The sequence below is a fragment of the Chenopodium quinoa genome, unplaced genomic scaffold (genome assembly GCF_001683475.1).
Source record: "Chenopodium quinoa cultivar QQ74 unplaced genomic scaffold, ASM168347v1, whole genome shotgun sequence".
NCBI classification, from domain to species: Eukaryota; Viridiplantae; Streptophyta; class Magnoliopsida; order Caryophyllales; family Amaranthaceae; genus Chenopodium; species Chenopodium quinoa.
This window is the reverse complement of record NW_018743732.1, coordinates 292,538-316,620: the sequence shown is the minus strand read 5'-3', so window position 1 is coordinate 316,620 and position 24,083 is coordinate 292,538. Positions and strand designations below refer to the sequence as shown.

The 24,083-nt window shown below is 34.2% G+C and overlaps 1 protein-coding gene across 4 annotated transcripts; it reads right to left on the bottom strand.

Moving 5' to 3' along the window:
* Positions 1-2,613: 2,613 nt before the first annotated feature.
* LOC110684643 (B3 domain-containing transcription repressor VAL1-like) lies at positions 2,614-13,246 on the bottom strand. Of its 4 annotated transcripts, none has more exons than XM_021861077.1 (13): positions 13,144-13,246; positions 12,332-12,492; positions 11,142-11,223; positions 10,958-11,059; positions 9,324-9,973; positions 9,029-9,125; positions 8,755-8,929; positions 6,746-6,822; positions 6,249-6,665; positions 5,696-5,745; positions 4,795-4,908; positions 4,630-4,697; positions 2,614-3,850 (listed from the first exon to the last, which is right to left on the bottom strand). In XM_021861077.1, exons 2-13 carry the CDS (start codon positions 12,442-12,444, stop codon positions 3,099-3,101), a joined length of 2,697 nt encoding a protein of 898 aa, XP_021716769.1. In that variant the 5' UTR covers positions 12,445-12,492; positions 13,144-13,246; the 3' UTR covers positions 2,614-3,098. The 4 variants fall into 4 exon arrangements, with proteins under 4 accessions (XP_021716769.1, XP_021716767.1, XP_021716770.1 ...); XM_021861075.1 differs by lacking the exon at positions 13,144-13,246 and adding an exon at positions 12,889-13,093; XM_021861078.1 differs by lacking the exon at positions 13,144-13,246 and adding an exon at positions 12,889-13,091 and having other exon boundaries at positions 6,752-6,822.
* Between the last annotated feature and the right edge of the window lie 10,837 nt (positions 13,247-24,083).

The window sequence follows — 24,083 nt, the reverse complement described above, 5'->3', positions numbered from 1 at the left end:
TGTAAGACCCTGTTCACTTCACCTTAAAAAAAATAGTAAGTAAAAATAATTTCAGTTTAGTAAAAATAATTTCAGTTCAGTAAAAATAAGTTCAGGTTCAGTAAAAATAAGTTCAATTCAGTAAAAATAATTTCAGTTCAGTAAAAATAAGTTCAGTTCAGTAAAATTCAGTATCTTTAAAGAAGAAATATAATAGAAACTCAGTAATAATTTCAATTCAGCAAAAATAATTTCAGTTCAGTAAAATTAATTTCAGTTTAGTAAAAATAATTTAAGTTCAGCAAATATAATTTCAGTTCAGTAAAAATAATTTAAGTCCTGCAAAAAATAATTTCAGTTCAGTAAAAATAATTTCAGTTTAGCAAATATAAGGTGAAGTGAACGGGGTCTAAGTGGGGTTGGTAGAAAAGAGAAATAATAAACTAGTTGTGGGTCCTTACTAAATAAGGTTGTATTGCAATTATTATGAAACAGATGAAAAAGGAAAGTGTAGCGATTATTATAAAACGGAGGGAATAACAAAGTAATTTTTATGACACTTATCGAGTAATCTTTGTAATACTGATAACCCTATAATACCGACAAATTAGCTGCTATAACACGGGCTAACAAAGTAATCCCATGATTTTTGATTGTGTGTTAGGGGTTAGTAATTTTTTAAGATTTTTTTTTTTGTTTTTTTTTTTTTTTACGATGGTAATTAATTGCAAGTTGAAAGAAAGAGAGTTGATTGTTGTAGTAAGGTAAACTAGAACTAGATGTTGGTTGGATGGATAAGTCATTAAGTCCACCGGCCACGCATTATGAAGTGATCATTGATCAACAAGGGTCACCATCTCTCATCCATAAGTTTTGGATTTTGCACGTACCTGTTTTATCTGTTCGGTTTTAGTTGCAACACGATATTAAATAGATTATCAAATCAACATTCATAAAAAATTGATATTAACATAATAAACATGAAAAAATTTGATAAGTAAAGTGGTTTTTTTTTTTTGTAAAAAAAAAAAATGCTTCGTACAGTATATAATAGAATGTAGTGTTTGAACAAGAATATTAATGTTATTTTATAAAATACAAATATCTTAACTCTTAAATTAATTAAATATGTAAATATAGTGTATCAGTTTATTTTTATACAATCCTTATACTTTAAAAATGGAATTAAGGATTCTTCGTAAATAACATTATCTCCTCGTGATTTTTATTTATTTATTTATTTATTTATTTTTATTTTCTTTTGCTTTACTTACAAAATTACCATATAACTATAAATATACCAGCAATTTTTTGGTGCAGTATGCCACACCGTGTGGTAGGGGTTATCCGAGTTATTTTGTTAGGGGTTACTCGAGTTATTCAGTCAGGGGTTACTTGAGGGGTTCGGATAGGGGTTACTCGAGGGTTCACTCGAAGGCTTACCTGAGGGGTTACTCGGTCAGGGGTTACTCAGTTAAGGGTTACTCGATTTATTCAGTTAGGAGTTACTCGAGGGGTTACTCAGTCATGAGTTACTCGAGTTACTTGGTTAGGAGTTATTTAAGGAGTTTGGTCAGGGGTTACTCGAGTAATTCGGTCAGGGGTTACTTGAGGGTTCAATCAGGGGTTACTTGAGGGGTTATTCGGTCAGGGGTTACTCGAGGGGTTCGGTCATGGATTACCCGAGGGGTTACTGGGTCAGGGGTTACTTTACTCGGTCAGGAGTAACTCAAGTAACCCCTGACCGAGTAACTTGAGTAACCCTGACAATTCGAGTAACCCCGACAACTCAAGTAACCCCTGACCGAGAAACTCGAGTAACCCCGGCAACTTGAGTAACCCCTGACCAAGTAACTCGAGTAACCCCTGCCGCACGGCACAGCAGGTCGCATACAAAAAATTGTGTAAATATACTCCGTTGTGCACAATCTATTATTACATATTACTAAAGGCGAACCTAAAATGACACTTGGCAGCATTGTATTGAGTATTTTCCCTCCAAAAGTATTTGCTTTTAAAAAAAAAATTCTTACAATAATGAAGGATCATTGTATCTAAATAATGAGATTTGCTTTACATGAAATCTAAACTAAACTTTCTAAAATATTATTTTGTTCATTATAACTATTATATGTGGTTATTTTTATTTATATACTTCATACTTTCTAATAATAATTGGTGTCGAGTTCTTATTTTTTTTATTTCGTTTTATAATTGTTGTATTATAATCACTCCGTATTGAACAACCGTGCATCTATTACACGGGAATTAATGTTGTACTTCACTATATAATTTAGTAAAATCCGCGCATTACACGGGAATTAGCCTAGTTAGGCTAATTATAATCAAGTTGAAGATATTTTATTTAGAAGAGTAATTTTTTTTTTATTTTTTTTTTTTGATAAATAGAAGAGTAATTTATCTAAGAACTGTTTTGAGAAATCATTGAACTAGTAATTCCGCGATCGCATCCAAAGCCTTACTCCTTTATCATTGAGCAATAAGCAATCATTTAAGAAAGTTTCATTTTTTTGTTGGTAGAAACTGACAAAAACCACCTATTGAAACAAATCATAAAATTCTTAGAATTTATCATCAAATTTCTTTGTAAAATACTACATGAGACAGAGGAAATTGCAGGAGTTGCATATTAGTATGATCGACGAAATTATAATTTTCTGCTAAATCATGATTTATGATTGTTCCTTACAATTGAGAAACACTTGAGACATTCTGCATCAGCATTCCTATATAATACAAGTACAATGTTTGGAACACAGAATGACAGATACTACGCAGAGAGGTCAAAGATGGCTCATAAAACTTGCAGTATTGACCTCTTTGAGTAACGAAATGTCCAACTCTTCCAAATTTCCAACTCATGCCAAAAAAAAAAAAAAAAAAAAAAAAAAGGACTCAAACGCTATGACTTAACTAACTCTTTATGTAACTGTAGTTCATGTTGTTAAAATAAAGACTCAACTAGAAAACTAAAGGTGTACGCTGCCTTGTAAGAACCAGAAGCCGATGAATTTACAAACCAAATGTTGTCAGGGCTGAAGCAGAAGTAGCTAAGTGAGGGCTGAGTAGATGAGATTGCTTCGCTAATCTAAGTCATTCTACTTGGAAGAACCCACACCATCTGCCTTGCAGTGCTCCTGCTCCTTCACAACTGACGGGTGATGTTCCTCCTTAGTTGACAAACATTTGTCAACATAATCACAGGTTTTTAGCAGCAAACAAGAATCAGTGTCCATTGGCTGCTTGCCCAGAAGATTTGCAAGCCCATTTGGCTCCATGTACAAATCAGGAGCACTAGCTGCTTGAGCAAGAGCCATAATGCCCACACTTGGTTGAGCATCTGCTGTTGAATCTTCCTCACGGATAGGGTGGCAATTCAAATCTATGTGACCCTTGCTACTGTTCTCGCCTTCATCTAGCTGCATTCTTTCTTGACTTTTTTCTTGACTAACTTCATTCTCCAAATTATCTTTATTCAGCATTACATCATTTGCAGCAGCTTTCTTTGGAAGTTGAGGTCCTTTAACTTGCAGTTCATTGCTCTTTTGTTGTGCCATTTCAGCCTCGCGTTCACATTGGCGCTTCTTCTTGCGCATCATTAGTGTTTTAAACCGGCGTTTCACAGTCAAGCAGACATTGCATACACATGAAGGCTTGTGCTTGCCTTTTCCACTTGGGGGTTGAATGCATACAATGCAAGTACATCCGGGACGGTGTCGAGGATGCCTCGTAGTAGCTCCAGCAGATGGCTCGTCACTGTCTCCTAGGGTGGCAGCAGTAGCCAGAGCATCCAGGCCAGAAGGCTCACATCTTTGCTCAGGGCTTTCTGCAGCTTTTCGCTTCCTGGATTCTGAAAAAGGAAAGAAAAGTGTCACTTACTGTCACTAAGTTAACCTGGTACCCTGCTTCTAACCACAAGGGTATGGAGCTTTAAGAATATATAGGATGACTTATAAGAAAATAACAGTGACATGGCAAAGTTCTTGTGTGTATTTCAAAGCATAAGACATAAATGTCCAGAAGTTTCATCTATCAGGCAATCTTTCAAAGTCCACAGACACTGCATATACTGGTGTCCTATACCCTCAAGCAAGTGAGCAAGCCGCCTACTGATTAGCATTGTTTTTCAGTTTTAGAAGGCTGAACGAAGGCAACCCAATGAAATTGCTTTACCAAATAGGACAATAAAATCTTAGAAACCTCAAGTAAATAGAAATTGTGTTCACCCAGTAGGAAATATGACTCAAAGGCATATTAGGACAAAACTCAAGATATAACTTGAAAAACCTAAAGGGAAGCCAACCAAAGCATATCAAAGATCAACTTAGGTAATGCAGAGTATTTAAAAAATTTTAACCTTCCATTCCATCCAAGATAGGGAAACCATGCAAACCCTTCCCTCCCCACTCCCTCTCACACTAAGTATGCATGTGTGAATACATCTATGTACATGTATGATGCGTGCTTCTTATTTCAACCAGGAGGATTATTTAGCAAATGTCTTTGCAAATCTTTCAGTAATGCCATCTTATCCATAGGATCTTTACACAGGGTAGTATAATGACTAGAAAGGCACATCAAGGTGAAATAAGGAATAATCTGAAAATAGAAAGAAACTCTCTGACAAACCTTTACTTCCTCTGACAAGATTATCAAGTTCTTTTGGATATGTCTCTTCTGGTGATGTACACAAAGACCTAACAGCAAATAAAAATGAAAATGAGAATAAACACACCGTTTCACCAATATTCCATCAAATCTAATAATAAACTGGATACAATGTATGTCATAAACCTGGTAGAGTCCCAGAAATTCTCTGAGCATGTCCATCTTGATGGCAGGTAAGTCTCTGTGGGCAGCTTCCTCCACTTTGAACAATTATCACATTGAGCCCATTGTTCTTGCGCCCTGAATAAATAAGATTTTAATCATTCTGAACCAAAGGAGATTTTGTATCTTCAATAACTCAATAAGTATAAAATATGAATGATATTATGTTCCAAGTAAATTCATGTTATGAAGCAGAGCATTAATCCTTGACCCTTAATGGAGATTATAATGAGAGCAATTTCAGGAATAATTACTAACAAAATAAGGAAAATGAGTTTCACACTTGAGAATGCTTTGGCTTAAGTAAAGAAAACATCAACAATATACATAAGAAATAAGTAATGAGGCATGTGTTTTTGGTAGCATCCAAAATTCTAGAGTATGAAAAGGTAAGCATACTAGAGATTCCTCTCTATGAGAGTTCTGCAATATAGCACACTGTCATATAATCATATTCATGGATAAATAGCTTGCTCAATTTCCTGCGCTTTTAATTTCTGTGAAGTAACAAATTGTTATTGCATATAAAATTGAGGGTCAATTGGAAACCAACTCTCTTGTAAGTCTTATCATAGGGAAAGGCTGCATACATCCCATCTTCCTACCCCACCTAGCACCGGATACATCCCATCTTCCTACCCCACCTAGCACCGGAGCTCCTTTACTGGCATTGGGGTGATGTAGATGATGTGTGTAACAAAAATTAAATCATATTGCAATGTTTTGATATTTCAGTCTAAAAGAAGATAAAATTTTATAGGTCTAAGAGAACACTCAACAGGGCAGCATAACAGTATCACAAATGGACATACAGAAATTATTGTCAGAATTAATTTTTTAATTAAAAAATCAGAATAATACTCACCCCGAACGTCGAGTGGCAAAGTATGTCTTCTTCCCAAAAACAGGGGGCTCCTAAGTCACACAAATTAATAATGATAATCACAATCATGCGCATCTATAAATAAATAAATAAATAAAATGAATCAGCAAGTAACCCTGAACTATAAGGTAATGTACAATGGCCCATGCTTATAATTGAGTCAAAGACAGGAACATTATGTTAATTTTCCAATATTACAAAAGTACTTGGTGTAAAAACAAAAGGAATTTGGACACATTTTGCATACCCCCCCCCCTCTCCCTCTTTTTTCTCTTCCAAGAAAAAAAGGAGGAAACCAAAATAAAAAAAATAAAAAAAAAAAAAAAAAAAGAAAAGAAAAGAAAATGCATATGCCCAGGGTTTTTATAAGAAGATACTATAAATTTAGCATGCTGAATATTCCAGAGTAAACAAAAGTGGGGGAGAGAGTTCTAAAGAGGACAAGCTTCTCTGTTACACGACAAGTATAATGATGAGACAGAGACAAGAAATTTGTTTTTCCAAAGAATAACCTAATATACTCGTATCAACTTACACTATATTCTTCAAATTCAAAATCGTCAACAATGATGACACTTGGGTTGGCATTTGGTGGTGGACGAAGCAGGTCCTGTGCCTGGTCCCATGTAACTCTAATCTCCATAGCTTCCTCATTATTTATTAGCAACCTCTTGCTTTTGGAACCAATGTTTCGCATTTTTTTCTTGTCAGATGGTTTAGGTTGCTCCAACACATCCTCCTTGCTCTTCAGCTTCTCACTCTTTCCCCAAGAAGTGTTCCCACTCACCAGATTTGACTGTTCAGGCAATACACTTGGTTGATTATCTTTGGCACCACCCATCGATTGCAGGCCACTACGGTCATTTCTAGCAGACAGGCTGTCAGCCACATCAGGGTAGCAACTTTCTCCAGGAGCAACACCATTAGGATTTGCTGATGATGTTTGGGTATTCTGGTATTTGAACAGAGTATAAGCTGACACCATGATTATAACTAGGCACATAAAATTTGACAGAATTCAGAATGAAATACCCGTACTTCAAGAGTGTTTGATGCTTTACGATATCCAATGACAAGTTTGCCTCCAGGATCAATCCTGCTAAATGTAACTACACAGAAGAAATCAAAACTAGAGTTAGATAGTTATCTGGCAGAAGATAAACCACGGAGCTCAAGGAAATAGAATACTCAAATATCCATACTGATCCATGAATACCCGTAGTAATTCACAAAGCACAGAATGAACTTCACATTTTCAGACCAGCATGGAATAATAAAAATGTGTCAAAATGCTAAGAAACAAAAGGCTAAGATGTAATCGAGGAGTCACTCTAAAAAATCATAATCCCTCCGTTTTAACAGCACTTGCCCTTTGATGGTCAAAATTTATCTACTTTGACTAATAACGTGTGTTTGAAACTTTAACAGTTTACCACCTTTATAGATATGGAAATAAAATAATTGATGGTCGGACTGTGGAAAGCAGGTATTGAAATTGTTGAAAACGAAGGGAGTTTTAAGATTCACAGTACTACTGGCTCCTTTTATAAAACAAATAAGCTTATTCTTTCTCTTTTCCCCTCCTTACATCTCACTAATAGAATGAATAACAGTACCCTCAAAAAGTGGTGATTAAGTGTGAGAAATCATGCCTGCATTAATTTTGATAACATTTAATTAGTTGGTTGCTTAGAAGTTAAAAAGCTTCGATAGGTAAAATCAAATAAAGTCGGCCCTTCCCCCATTTTCTTTCCATGGATGAAAACCTTCAGTACCTTTCATTCTAGCTCTCTCCTTCCACTAATCTTAATTAACTTTGAAAGGCCAATGACATCCTATCTACCCGTAGTCTTCCTCCTCCCTCAAGCTCCCAATCTACTTCTCTATCTCTCTTTCCTCGAAGTATGGCTACCATTTCTACACCCACCAGCCTTCTCAATCTTCCTCCACATCCTACTACCCACATGCAAGCACAACCCATGGTCAAATTACCATTTGGTTGAGGATTGATATCCAAGTAAGATTTGCCTACTTCACATATAATATTAGTCAAAACTTCAACTTAAGAAAAAATCTGACAATTGCAACATAAACAATGGTCTATTGAATTATTTGGATTTAGGAAGACAAATTGAGAGGGTCAGGAAAGAGGAAGCAAGGGGAGTGGAAAGTAAGAGGGGCAATATGGATAAGAGAATGGAAACAGAAGGGGAATGAACAATCCAGCAGTGGAAAGGGTGAGCAAAGGTTGGAACTGCATGAGTCAGTACAGTTTCACACCTGGTTTCCTCCACGCTTTTGGTTGATCCTATAATTCAACATGAAAAACAATGAAAAACCTCATACACAAGGAATGGGTTTGGAGTATTCAAAACCAATTTTTCTGTATGTTTCATGCAAACAAAGGAGTGAAACCTATAGGTATCACTTAAGTATGGTTCTGAGTTCAATTGAGGAATGATGTGTAAGAGGAAGGCTTCCAAGAGTTACAGTAAAGCCTTGATTCTCACCTTTTAATAACTTAATGCTGGCCAAGTTAATTTGAACATTATCCAGCAAATTTAAATGCTACTTTTCCTCTACTTTGTGGTATCAAATCCTCCAACTTCCAATTTGGGTTTCAAACTTCAGCAATTCTCTTTCAATCTTTTGAGCCTCTATTAGTACTGTACGTGGTATGATCATTGGATTACCATCTAACTACACGATGTTAAATCATTAAAAAGGATGGGTTGATTTAATGCCCCAAGCAACTCACAATCCATCTGAGTATCTAACAAACCTCAATCTCCTACACTGTTTAAAAGATTTTACGCAAAGACTAGAACAAAAAAAATTGTCCTTGCAACTAAATTTTAGCCTTCAAGCTTGATTTAACTTTATGAAAACAGGAACATGAGATAACATGGGGAAGCACAAAGTTATCCCTCAAACGGTTGATTTAATAGAAAAGAATTAAAACACAAAAGTTTGTATACAACTTAAGTACTCCATTTAGCAAAGTGATAGAGATTGAAGCAACAGGTAGGCTCAAGACATACCAGTATCGCCGGCTTGTAATTGCATAGACTGTATGCAAGGGGTTACTCCTTCCAAAACATACATCCTACTATTATTGTTAGGCCAAAATCTAAACTGAAATGTCCACTCATTCCCCTTGATGTCCTGAATTTTCAAGGGCAGACCTTCTGATTGATTAATGGGAGGAAAATATGCCTGCATAAAAAAGAACTCTAAACCAAGAAACTCTCTGCAGAAATTATAGCTAGTTGATAAATCTAATCATATTGTTACAGAATATGATGGGAAGCTTACTTCAGCACAAGCTTTGGGAAGAACCAAGCGGCCAATTCGACTAGCATCACTAGCACTCAGAATCTTCTCAAAAAGCGGAACTATTGTAGTGTTCAAGCTAAAAGATGGTGCAGTTAAGATAAGCAGCATACAACAATAGGTAAATAATGAAGAATAAGGCTAAAATAATAAAACTAGAAAGAAAAATAAAGTCAAAGGAAAAAAAAAAAGAAGCAACCCTAGCAATGTGTGAACGCAGACAATTGATTACAAACACTTGAAAGCACACATTGAAGGACAAAAATATGATGGATACTCTCCAGATAGCTTCTGCAACTCTTGGTCTGTAATTCTAGGCCAGTAACGCGGAAGCAATTGGTTCCGCAGACGCCCTTCAGCAGGAGGTCTTGCCACGCGCATAGGAGAAAATGAGCTTTTATTTGCATCAGAAACTTTAGCAAGGTTGTTCTTTGGAGGCTTGGGCAATATTTGCCGAGGCCTTTGCCCTGACTGAAAGAGCGATGATCTGCTATTATCTCCTTCTTCAACTCCACCAGAAAAAGTAAGGCCAAAGTTTGAGGTTTCTGAAGGCGAACGCAAGCTTATATTCAGTGATGGCATTTGTGATTCTTGCACATCCTTGGCCCCTGTGTTTGATTTATCTTCATTTGGTGGAGCGCAAAGGGTTGGTCCAGTAAGTGAGTGAGAAAATTTTGAAAACCCCAAGCCAGCAACTCCAATTGAGGAGTTCTTGGCCTCTGGTTTGATTTGCCCAAAAGGTCCATTTGTGAGAGCAGGGGGGGATTGAGGCAAAAACCTAGGAATATTAGTATCAATGATGTTGCCCAAACTAAAAAGATTCCCATTACTAATGGCATTAGTTTCCGGCTTAGTGTTCTGCAGATCATTAGCATTACTGTACTTCTCTGAAGATTGAGCTTCACCGGAGAACTTATCTTTCCTGATCTGCATAACATAGAAGAACAAATTTTTATTTATAGCACTTATATAAATAATAATAATAATAATAATAATAATAATAGCATTCTATTAAAATCCTCGGAATATCCATCATAATAAACCCACTTAGAGCATGTGAATCCCTCACTAACTATTACTTCGTAGGAGCTAAGAACAGTAAGCTTTTTAAGCTAACAAAAGGATCCTCCCAACAAGATGATCATATGACATCAACATCCACATCACCCCAGAAGTTCCCACCTTGGATATGAAAAGGGGTATACCTTACCCCTGCGGTAACAAAGAGGTTGTTTCAATGATCTAGGATCTAAAAAAATACATCAATTCATTTGCTACTTTGGAACAATATGAAGTGCAGACAATTTAATAAATCTTTATAAGACAGTACATTATACTCAAAAAATTTATTTATTTATTTATTTATTTTTAAAAAGGTTGGAATTTCACTCCAATGACCTACTGAAAGTCACCAAAAATCATTTGATGATTAAAAGGTGACAAGAGCCCAACCAACCAGCTCACCAGAAAAAAAAAAGGGGGAAAAGACTTCAGAACTTATGGCTGGAAAACCAGCATCTTAACTCAGTACAGGAACCCATGCATTCGATTGCTTGTTTCCAAATGATTAATTAACATACAGCTGATACATGCATACAGAATATAATGGGAAAAGAGAAGAAAAAAAAAAAAACTAATTTTGCCAGTTACTGACAGCAAAAACTTGGCCAAATTTCTAAAGAAAACAATCAGGGTATAATTCTGCTTGTACATTGACCTTCTAACAAAATACTTTAAAATCCGAAATTTCACAATAACATTGTAGGCACATGACTGAGATGTTGACAGTGTCATTTTACTAGAACAATATACAGCTCGCATCAGAAACAACTTTTGGTACTTATTCTGCCAGGCACAATATTAATCAGAGTGGATTATCTGAATCTTCGGTTAGGATTTAAGTGATCTTACCGGAGGACAACAGGCACTCTTTGCACAGCTAATACACCATATACCTCCAAAATCTTGAACCTCAATCAGTGATGCTGAAGCACTGCAACCACAGTGGAGTCGCTGTAGCGAGAAATCAAAGCCATATCAATATATTGCAGCAAGAAAACCTAAGACAAAACAATGGGCAACTACAGGAAAATACCTTGTTGCACAAGCTACATTCTCTCCAACCAGTTTCCTCTGCATGGAATGTATCACAGTAGACTGATTTCTCGTAGGAAGATCTACACATCAAGTATCAACAGTCAAAATTGTGACTTTGGAATGCATCATGTTATGCACGTCAAGATAAAAAACAAGTCGAGGTTTACCCTAGAACACTAAGTATGCCATAGTCAACAGTTCGACATACAAATCAAATCATACTTTCAGGACAATTCCCAAGAGAAATATCATAACATAAGCAAACAATTAAAAGGAGGAAGTTAGCCTGCATGTGAATTGGAACTAATGGAACCAAAACAAAAGACAAGTCTGTAGGAGAAACTTTGGATAGCTGAAGCCCACATATATCTTAATTCTAACGAACCTAAACAATCTGATGAGTTTAAATTTCCATGCAACAATAGTAAGTGATATTAACCAGATATGTTAACAAACAGACACGGAGTAATAGCGACAACACTAATCATACAGTGTACAAATGCAGAAATTTCAAATTCAAATCCCTTTCCTGCTAAAACAATTTACCAATCATCTATTGGGGCCTTGGGGGCAATGGAAAAGCAGCAAAGGTTTTACCAATTAATTTTTTCAAGGACAAAAGAGATCTTCTTACGTTATATAAAGGAATAAACTTTCCAAAGCATGACTTATCTTCCTCTTTCCCTACTCACCTTACTACTTTGGCACAAACATGTGCTTAATTCTATCACTCCACTCATTTATAAAGTCACTTCCACTCCTTATTTACTACTATTAACAAAACTTTAACAAAAGTAAAATCCTCAAACAGCAGTTCATCACATCTCAGCAGCAATCATCTAATTTCCACACTAATGAACTTTGTCAGTAACTACAATCAACTATACATTCTGAATTGACAAAACCCGAAATTCGGATAATGCCAAACACTCAGCAAGATAGACCCAAAAATTTCCAAACGTAAATCAACAAGCAAAATTCAAATTGTTCAAAACCAAAATGCAAAGGACAGCAGCAGCCATTTATCCAGAATCCGAATTACAAAGTAATAACACGACACGACACAAACTGAACACGAACACAACACGAAAGCATGAATTGAATTACTTGAAAACAATACAAATCAATGCAAAAAAGCGGCAGTAATTAACGAATTAAACAAATTAAAGATTAGCAAAATGGGGTTACCCGCAGTTGAAACACAGATCGGCAATTTCACCAGATTTCAATTCCCAGCCTTTCTTCCATTGGACTGTTGAATTTGCCCCACAAGACGTGTTCATGCAAATTCTTGACCCCATTAAATTTTAAAACCCCAAAAAAGCTAGCAAAACTCCACACCAATTAATCTGCAATATTAAAGATTAAAACTTTTAGATTAATAACAACTTTACACTATTAAATCTCATGCAAATAAAACCCAAAAAAACCCAGATAAATTTAATTGAACCCACTAACATAAATCATCGAAAAACTCGAAATATTAACCTTGTCAACGTTAAAAACAGAAGAATTGAAGAAATTAATCAACTTTACCGTACAAATCGGAGTAACTCTTCACAGTGACATTTAAGTAGAGTCAAAGTTGAGCAATCATAATCACCCAATTCAAAAAATTAAAAAATTTATAATAATTTGACGAGATTAAACTAAATCTGGGTCGTCAAATTAAAAATAATCATAAAAATAAAGATCTAATAATCGTTTATTCATGAATTTAGGAGAGAGAGAATTCAAAGAATTACCCAAGAAATGAAAGCGAGTAACAGCAAAGAGGGTAAGGGAGACGAACTATAGAAGAGAGAGAAAGCGTGGTGTGCATGCAAATTGCAAACAAACGAGAAAAAAATTTAATCTAATATTTATATTATTACTACTTTGTATTATATGGTAATAAAAATAATGGTGATACAATAATAATTTAAAGTTTGATTTGATCAAATTATGCGAGAATCAAAATTCCCATTTATAACAAAAAAGCAAGAAATTAAGATTACAACCTCAGGAAATTTGCATGCACGACACACACACCGTTTTTTTAAATTTTACATTGGAGTAATTTTAAGAGGAGAGAGAAAGAGATGACTTTTGTAAGACTTGTTCAGTTGCTACTTGAGTCCACGATAAAAAAAAACATACAAGTACATAATAGTAGTATTGGGTGGCTATATTTGGCACCTAAAAGCCAAACCTAATTGTGTTGTTTTTGTTTGGGTTGTGTTTTAATTTAAGGTTGTTTCAAGCTTTGAACTAGTCAAATTGTTGTTTGGATTGGGCTAATTGCAAAGCATGTTGTAGATTAGAAATAGTAATCACATTTTTAAAATGGAGCTTAAACTAAAAAAAAGAAAAAAAAAACAACGAGTTTTGATGTAGATCTAGTAAAATAAAGGAAAACAGAGATTGAACTTACTGCAGTTTCTGTTGCACCAGCGCTCGACTGCTGCAAAAGAAGAAGAAATTGATGTGAAATATTTCGAATTATTTGAGAGAAAACACTGTATAATCACAAGACTGTAAGAGATGGGTGCTTTGTAGAGAGTATACTCTTGCTTTTATAGCTTTATTTGTTGTAATTATCATTAATTTTTTAATATTTCTTTAAAAACCTGATTCCTGAATATACGCCATATCATGCAATGATTTTTACACTTGTAATGTTTCCTATTATTTTAGTATTTGTATGAATGTAATATTTTGAAAAATACAATTATGACGTATGACGACGGAGTAACCAAGATAAAGATATGTGATGTACATCTGTATCTATCTGTAAAAATGAGACAATTGTATCTTTATGCATGCATAGTTGTATCGTTTTGTGTCTTTAAATGTCTGGCGCATGAGGGCGAAGTAAACAAGAGTTGATTATCTGACTATAGACTTTTGTACCAATAATATGTATACATACATGAGATATTTGTATCATTATGCATGCATATTTAATTTGTATCTTTGATTTAAATGCTTAATGTATGTGTGAATTGAAGGTGGACTAAACAAGAGTTGATAAATTGATAGACTACACACTTGTGCCAATTTGTATACATGGAAGAGTTTTATCTATATGCATGCATATTTTCATCCTTCTATATCATTAAATGTGTGTGAACGTAGAGTAAACAAGATCACAATTGATTATCTGAATACATACTTGCCTTGTATATATATACACGAGACAGTTGTACCTTTATATGCATGCATATTAGGTATCTTTAAATGTCTGGTGCGTGAAAGCAGAGTAAACAAAATTAGGTATTTGCATACACACTTTATACCAACTAGGTTAAGTCCAGTGCCATGCACGGTCATAATTACAGTTTACAACAAATAAATTATAAATAATGGTGCTAATTCAACAATAATTTATCCAAAAATAATATTTGTAACAAAATAATTAACTTGAATTTTAATTTATACTAATACCAAATACGTAAAGGTTATTGAATTGGATTGTATAAAATAGTAATAAAAATTGGAAGCTATAAGGTTTTATATAGATGAATGACAATATTAGCTTAGCTTAGTACCCATATACAAACTCATATACATTTGCCCTTATATTTTTTTGACACACTTTGATCGTCATTATATAAAAATTTAGTTGAATTTATTTTACTTTAGGATAATTAGTATTCTATAATCAACTTTTTAAATATATTTTTAGTGATTAGTAGGGGTTTTTAATTTTTTTTTTATTAATAATCACATAAATGTTTATAGTAATTAGATTGAATTTTCCAATATATATGATTTTGTTCGATTGTTCTTATAAAAGTTATATATAATTTTAAGATTAACACAAAGTATGCTATCAAAATGATTTTTCTTTTTTAATTAAAATAAATTTTATTGTCAAATGATAAAAGTTGGAGAAAGAAATTTGATAGTATTATAATAATCTTGGATAATAATATATTACAATACCTTATTTTTAATCTATGTTAGTATTTTTGTAACTAAAAGTTTCGTATATATGCAGTAGAATATATGTATAAAAAAAAATAAAAAATTAATTGAGTATAATTGGATTAAATACGTTGTCAAAATGGAAATAAGTATAATTGTAGGTTATAAAATGGATGTCATTAAAATTTGACAAAAAAAAAGGGATATTCTCAATGGTAACCCCCTACAACTGCTACGCACCAACGATAACCCCCCCTTTTTTGGATTATACGAAATGACCTTAGTTATCTTTTTTCTCCTAATGATGACATTAATGATGGTGTTTTAACATAATATTAAACCATGGTTAACCAAAATAGCGAAATGACAAAAATGCCCCTTTTATTTGACAGATTTTATTTATAAAAAAATAAAAAATTTAACCCAACCACCAACCTTCCTCCTTCCTTTCTCTTTCCTCCATCCTTGCTCCTCCTCCATAATTTCCGACAGCCCCTCAACCACCATACTCTAGCAGCCCCTCCTCTACTTCCCTTCACCCTCCATTAATTCCGACTGAAACACTCCCACCTAAACACCTCTCCCCTTCCCCGCCTGCCGGAACGTAGTCCCACCATTCCCCCAAAACAATGCCAATTCCACAATCAATTACACAAATTTTACCTCCTCAAAGCAGAGCAACCATTGCTTCCTGAGCAAACCATAAACAACAACCTCCTTATTTTCTCTCTCCTCATCAACATCACCAATACTCAACGCCATTTTCAAATCCCTAACCCCTTTTGCCGCTTCAACAAAATCCCCATTTTTCATCAACTCCTTAACATTCCCCAAATTCCCACTCAATCTCACAATCACCCTCACAATCGATGTTTTCTTCTTTGTCGCTTCCAACACAGAAACCCTAGATTGAATCTCCTTCAAAATCGACGGAATCTGACGATGATCATCGTTGTGGGAGAGGAGAGAGAAAGGGAGTCGGAGAAAATGGAGGAGGAAAGAGAAAGGAGGTCGGCGAAGTGGGTGTGATGAGAGAGAATGTAGGATTGAACTTTGGATTTGATGTGCTGTGAATGGGCGTCGAGATGGTGGATTAGTAGGCGGAGGTCTGGCGCTGAGAGCGGCGATGATGGGTCTTTGAGGTCCGATGCGGAGAGAAGATCACGCACGTCGGGAAGAAGAAGAGGAAAGGGAGGAAGGAGGGGAGGGGTTGCCAGAGTATGGTGGTTGAGGGGCTGCCGGAAATTATGGAGGAGGAGCAAGGATGGAGGAAAGAGAAAGGAAGGAGGAAGGTTGGTGGTTAGGTTTAATTTTTTAGTTTTTTTTTTTTTTTTTTAATATAAATCTAACCATAGTTAATATATTTAATGAAATAAGGTTATGAGTGAGATGAAAATTTTAATTAAGGTCGTTTTGTATAATTGAAAAAAAGAAAGGTTACCGTTGGTGCGTAGCAATAATTGGGGGTTACCATTGAGAATATCCGAAAAAAGGGAAAGAAAACAAAGACGGGAAAATTTTTAACCACAAAATGACAAGTGTCATTTTTTATTTCACCTTTAGTATAAAATTATTGATATGTAGACATAAGACAATTGTTTCCTATACATGCATTCATGATTTTATATATCTTTAAATGTTTGATGTGTGATAACAAAGTAAATAACACAATATTTGATTACCTGAATACATACTTGTGGCAACTTAGCTTGTACATACACATGACATAATTGTATCTTTAATCTTTATGCATGCATGCTTTTATCTTTTAATTTTCTTTTTAAATGTCTCGCGCGTAAAGCGGGTGTAAATCAAACAAGATTTGTATCTAAATAAATGTACACACTTGTACCAATTTGTATACATGAGACAATTGTTTTTTTATGCATGCATATTAAAAATATTATATATGTATTTTTTAATGTTTGGCGTGTGAAAGCGGAGTAAAAATATTTGATTATTTGAATTACATACTTGTGTCAAATTATATGCATGCATGTGAGATATAATTGTATCTCAATGCATGCATGCATATTATTATTTATGCATTTTATTATCTAATTCTTTTGTTATCTTTTTTAATAACGCCTAGCAAACCAGAGTAAACAAAATTTGGAATCTGAAATACACACTTATACTAAATATGTATACATAAGACAATTGTTTCTTTGTGCATACATATTCATAATGTTCTCTATATATACATGTCCAACGTGTGAAGGCAAAGTGATCAATATTTGATTATTTGAAATACAAACTTGTATCAACTTGCATAAATATATATCTATATCACGCTCTAAAGTACGAAATCAACACCAGTTTCAATCTCTAAAATTTTGCCTTAGATAGAGTTCAACTCCTGAAATCTTTCCTGAGTAATATCTATGTTCTTTAGTGGTTATTTAAATTTGTTGTTATTTTTGTAAAATCAAGGTTAGCCACTTAAATAACTAGTCAGGTTTAGCAAACCCACCCCTTCCCCCCTCTCCACCCAAAAAAAAAAAAAAAAAAAAAAAAAAAAAAAAAAAAAAAAAAAAAAAAAAAAAAAAAGGGATCAATTTCTCTATATGTAGCTAAGTAGCTCAATTCCAAGACTTCCAACCAACCTACACTTGCAAAGTTGCAAGTAGGAAGTTTGGGATGACTAGTCTTTATTTGATACTTTGAGCAATTTCTTTAGTATATTTTTGAGTTTCCACATTTAAGATATTCTTAGAAATTAAAGATGATGTAAAAGGGAAGTATTCACTTATGAATGTATGAGTATCCACTTTTATATTCATTTTCTATAACCCTATACTATAAGCAAATCTTGACATGACACGTGTCATATTGTGGTGAAAATTTTTTCCTTTAATTTGTTTTTTCTATTCTAATTTTTTTTTATTTTTTTAATTTGTCTTACCATTTAAACAACCAACAAAATCTTACTAATAAGGAAAATTAATCTAATCTTACCATTAAACAATCACCAATATAATATGTGAGGTACAAAAATTATAATTGAATTAATATAACTTTTTTATGAAAATTAGTATATACCGTGCGTGGCACGGGACTTAAACTAGTTATACTGCGTATAACTTTATTTTTTTGGTTTGCGTAGCTACATCATCTGAGTAGAACTAAGGAAATTAAAACCGAGAAAATACATACTAGCTAGATCGAAAACCTGAAGCTTTGATACCATGTTAGATTTCGGAAAAACTCCTCAATGTAGAGTGTTACATGACTAGTTCTAATCACGTTAGGAAACCTAGTACGATAAGGATATAAAATATGCACAAATATTATCCTAATCTGCGACAAATATTATCATAACTGTAATATCTATCACATACATAATTAGCTTAGTAGATATGATTAAAATATGTATAACACACTTATTCTTAATTATAAGTACAACGTACATATGAAGCATATATTTTTGGTAGGTTTTCGAATTTATGTAAATTATATATATGTTGTTCAATGTGCTAAATATGTGTCACATGAATAACAAGCTAGGTAAAAGTTGAACAATAAGTCTTGTGTAAGGCAAATATACGTTAATTTTATTGTAAGACGGTCAATTTAATGATAACTTTAACTATTTTTGTGATAACTTTAACCACTTAAAGGGTAACTTTTAATTTGTCATAGGTTTAAATTTTATTTTAATGTGTAGTTTCTTAAAGATTCATGATTACATACTCTAAAGGTTAATATGATTGATCTAATACATTATAAGTTTCTTTTGTAGTACTTCGTATAAATAATAACTTTAAATACTTTTATGATAACTTTAACCCGTCTTACAATAAATTAACGTACACTCGTCTTTTTAGAGAATTTGTGAAACTTGAAACACAAAGCCTTATCTTATACTTCGCCTTATGTTTTATTATTGATTTATGAGATGTTATTAAATAAAATATATACTCTTGTCACAGTAACCAAACAATTAAGAAAAATATTACGGAGTCTTCTAAAAAAAATGGTATTAGGTTGAAAGACAACAAATAGCCAGACCATGTGACGTAGTTATTGTTTATGCAATTGTGCCCCATTGAACTTAATAAGGGTACACCGCAATAGTATATATTTTGGTATGAAAGCATTTGTTGATTTTGCATCATTAATAATAATGGGCACATAATACATATAGTAAAACACACAAATAAGATTTAAAAAAATTATACATAGTACGTATCTATGTTGGAGCTCATCGCATTTCTTTTATATAGATATACTTAAGAAATGAGGATATCTAGATAAAAATTTTAAAACCCAAAACCTTTAACAACTTTTCAAATTTTCAATACCCCAATTTAACGGATTCCATCTAAAAAGTGGATTGCTAAATACTACCAACAAAATTTATCAAACTGTCAACATTTCAAGCAAAGGGACTACATTGCCCTTACTAAAATCTTCCCCATTTTCTTTCTCTAACTTTATTCCATGATTCCATCCACCACTTCTAAAACAACCACATCAACCACCACCAATCACACCACCGGTACCACCCACGCCACCATGTCGACCACTACAACCCACAACCACCACGTCAACCACCACCATCTACACCAGACTACTAATAATAATAACAGTTAATCATAATAATTATCTAATAATAATAAAATTAATTATAATTATTATGTAATAATAATAACAATTAATTAGAATAAGTTAAAAAAAAAAAGCTGCTGGCCGTTAAACGGCGCTCAAAACCGGTTGGCCGCCGGTGGCGATTAACTAGTTTTGAGCGCCGGTTACCAGCCACCGGGATTTAAAAAAAAAAAAAAACTTAAATTCAAAACAAAAAGCTAATCGGTAAACTTACCTCCTTCCTCGGATTTTCAGCCACGTCGTCGCCGTCAACGACCCGACACCGACGTCTGGTCGCGCCGCCACCTCTTGAATGCCGCCGCCTGGTACGCCGATTGCCTCTGTTGTGGTGGTGGTGGTTGTGTTTGGGGATCTTGGGGGGTGGTTGATGAGAGAGAAAAAAATAAGAGGAGAAAGATGGGTTTGGGTTTAGTATTTTAGTAAGGGCAATAATGACATTTCACTTGAAATATTGGCGGTTTTGATAATTTTTGTTGGCAGTATTTAACACCCCTCTCTAAAAATTCAAAAACTTCTCCAATAATTATCCATCTCACAAATTAAACTTTCTCCAAAAAGTAAGATTAGCATAGAATTGTAGATATACTATTCTATTATTTGAGAAAATTGAAAGTTCTATTGCATAATTGGCTAATAACCTATTTTATCACTATTCACTTCCTCTAATAGATACAGGGAAATCGAGTAGGTTTTTTCCTTCTTATTTTGAAAGTCATAAAGTGCGAATTATGTAGAGTTGTATGTAGACAGATCTAATTTTAAGTTTGGATACCATTTTCCGTTTCTTTAACCAACAATGTACTTCAATTTGTTCATATTTAAGTTGGCACTGAAAATGTGGTTGCATTGTGTATAATATAATACTGTAATAATGATTTATGAAGTATGGCATGATAAATGAAAATTTTAGCAATATTTCCTTTGTCCCAAGTGTGTTGTCTGTGTGGCTGGTCACACCGTACTCGGTTGATCAAGGGTTACTTATTCTGGGGTTACTCGGTCGGTTAACGTGTTTTCTGTATGTGTGATTGGCTGACACACACCAAAACATAACGGGTGACCCCTAACCGATTGAGTAACCCCTGACCGAGTAACCCCTAATCGACCGAGTAATCTCTAACCGAGTAATCCCTATATAAGTAACCCCTACCACACGGTGTGGCTAGCCATATATAAAAATTTGTGTATTAGTTATAGCATTACTTATCAGTTTAGTTGAGTTATTTATTGTTATTATTCTAATAGAAAAATAATACATGTGATGGGAGTTAATAGGGTATATGTATGATATGATTATCTAAGTAAAAAAGTAGGCCAATGCGAAAAAGTGACAGTAAGTCCGATTCGATTACAAGGTAAGAAATTAATCATAGATAACCGGCGGTAAGATCATATCAAACCTACCTTAAGCACCACCATAGGAGCATCACCCAACCAGCTATAGTGCTATATATACCAAAGAGCCTACGGAGCACCACCACATATGTGTAGTTTACATCATACCACAATTTGTTAACAAGGACTATAATGATGATTTGTTAATCAAATATACTACCTCCGTTTTTTTTTATGTGCAACTTTTGCCATTTTAATTCGTTCACTATTATGTGCGACTTTCTATTTTCTTTCTATTTTTAGTAAACAAAAACCCTGAAAATTACAAATTTACCCTTACTTAAAAATTCAGATTTTCTTAATGTTACCCTTATCTTATTTTAATCACAATAACTTTTTATCTAATCTAAAATCATTAACCTAAATTTACCCACCCATTTACTCATCTACCCACCACCCATTCACCCTCTTCATCTTCTTCTTTCTTCTTTCTCTCTCCTCCATCTTCTTCTTCTTCTTCTTTCTCTCTCCTCCAAAAATGTCAGGATATACCCACCAATTCACTCCCAAACACCCCAATTTCTCACATTCACTCAATTCATCACAATTCAGCAACTAACACTACTTCCCATTATAAGCCACTTCTTCCACCACCCTCTCACCGGAAAAAACAAACCCCACAAACTCCAGTTTCCAGAACATTCTTCCGCCATGGGAGGACCTTCAAGGTGTACAACTTCAAAGCTCGACAACGAAATTCGCCGCTGCAAAATGGGATCTACACTTCCGATTTGTTTCGTTTTTCGTTTTTGTTTCATGTTTTTATTGTTTATTATTGTAGATCTACAATTTTTATTGTTAATTTTCCGTTTTGTAAGCTTATTGTATGTTTTTGTATTGTAAATTTTCCGTTTAATTGTTAATTTTTATTGTTGATTATTGTATTTCTATTGTTAATTTTCCGTTTTATTGTTAATTTTCTACGTAGATCTACAATTTTTTTACTTTCGAAATTTCTGGGGTTTTTTTTGGAATTTTGTACGATTTTTTTTCTGTTAGGGTTAGTGTGGTGAGTTGGTTACGGTGGGGTGACTGTGTGGGTGGAGCTGCCAGATTTTTGGGTGGTCTGGGATGGTCTGGGGGTGGGTCTGGGTTGGAGGTGGTCGGGGTGGTCTGGGGGTGGGTCTAGGTTGGAGGTGGTCCGGGCTGGTGGTGGAGGGGAATGTTAGATTTCTGGGTTTTTTGGTTAGGGAGGGGGCTGCCGGAAAAAGGAGGGAAAGACGTGAGGATGGTGGTGGTTTCGTGGGGTTGGTTGTGGTGGTGGTTTCGTGGGGGTGGTAGTGGTGGTGAAGGCGGCGGCGGTGGTGGCTGGTTTTGGTGGTGGAAGTGGGTGGTTTGATTAATTATCCAAATATTCTCTCTCCACCTTAATTACATATTCCTATAATATATTAATCACCATTATACTTTCTTAAACTTTACCCTTCAGTCTTTTGCTTCGTGAACCGCAATATGGCTCAAAGTTGCACATAAAAAAAAAACGGAGGTAGTATATGGTGATCTGATGTAAAATTTTAGATATCTGAAAACCACATGAATCTTTAGTTTTGTACCAAATCAAGTTACAAATGTCATACACCTCGAATTGGCTAGCCCTATTACTAGCAACATGGTGAGCGGCTCACAAGTCACAACCCACAACCAAAACTAATCTAAGCTCATATTCCTCTACTCTCTTACTATTTCAATTCTCTTGTCTAGAACTTTAGTGATCAACTAAATTAAATTTGATCTTGACATGGTCAACTACCACCCTAGAAGATGGTCCATTGTTTATTTGTCTCCCCCTTTTTTCTCTTTCAATCATTAGACAAAAATGATTGTTAAACAACGAACACAAAAGTAATGGTGGGAAAAGAAAGGAAAGATGATGTGCAAGTGTAGGAAGGGGAGATTAAGCAAGTCTTAAGGGTAATTAGCCAATTAGGGCAAGGTTTCTTAGGGAGATGTATGAGAATTTAGAGGGGAGGGTGATGATTTGCTGGTGAGTGAACTTGTTACATGAGATTATGAGATTAACAACTCATCATATATATTAGGGTAAAATATTAAGTTCACTTCAAATGTTTTATTGTAAATGTATATATATTAATTGATATAAGTGAGTGTGCTTGTTATTTAGCTATATGAGTGAAAGAGAGAAATTTAGATAAAGAGATAGAAAGAAATCAAAGAATGTGGGGGGTAGAAGAGGGGCGCATATATATATTAATGCAAAGATAGAGGGTACATGCATGTTGGAGAGAAAAATATGGGTGAGGATTGTATTCTATCAGAGTATTATTTAGACACTTTTTAATACAATCATAAATTACTTATGGTCCATTAAACTACGTGTTGATATTACATGGCCAATGGTTGTATGCATGGTGTAAACTTTACCTTTTAGAATATTATGTAGGTTGGGCTTCTAAACTAATAACAAGTACTCCATATGTGATTAGAATGCTTTAATTTGGGTGTTGAAATGGGTGATAGTATGTTGGGAATTAATTAGCTAGGGTTTCAGGCGAAGTAACGAGGATTGAAAATATTTTTATTACAAAATTTTAGTAGAAGAAAACATCTATGGAAAGAAATCACAAAAAGGGATCGAATAAATAATTAACTTATCATACAAGAAATGAACCAAAACATATATAGTATCTAGTTATCTACTTTGAGGCTTAAATAAGTTTGAGGTAGTATAAGTGCTTTGTCAATAGAAAAAAAAAAATTAAAAAAATTGCATCCGTTCATAGTCTATAATAATATGAAGTGTAACTTTGATAAGTTATGTTCAAAACAAATATGTTTCAAATGTGGAGAGCTGAGGTAAAAATTAAAAAACGCATCCTTAAAGTTGCATTATTGGTTTGAAATTTACTCAAACAAATTCTATGGACAATTACTAGTGACAAACATGGGCAAAATATTCTGATCTTAAGCCAAATCTGCAACCTTTTTGCTATAAAAGGAAGTTTGCAAAATGTTGAATTGCACTCTATGACGAAACAAAGCCCAGTAAGAGTTTTTGAAGCAGAGA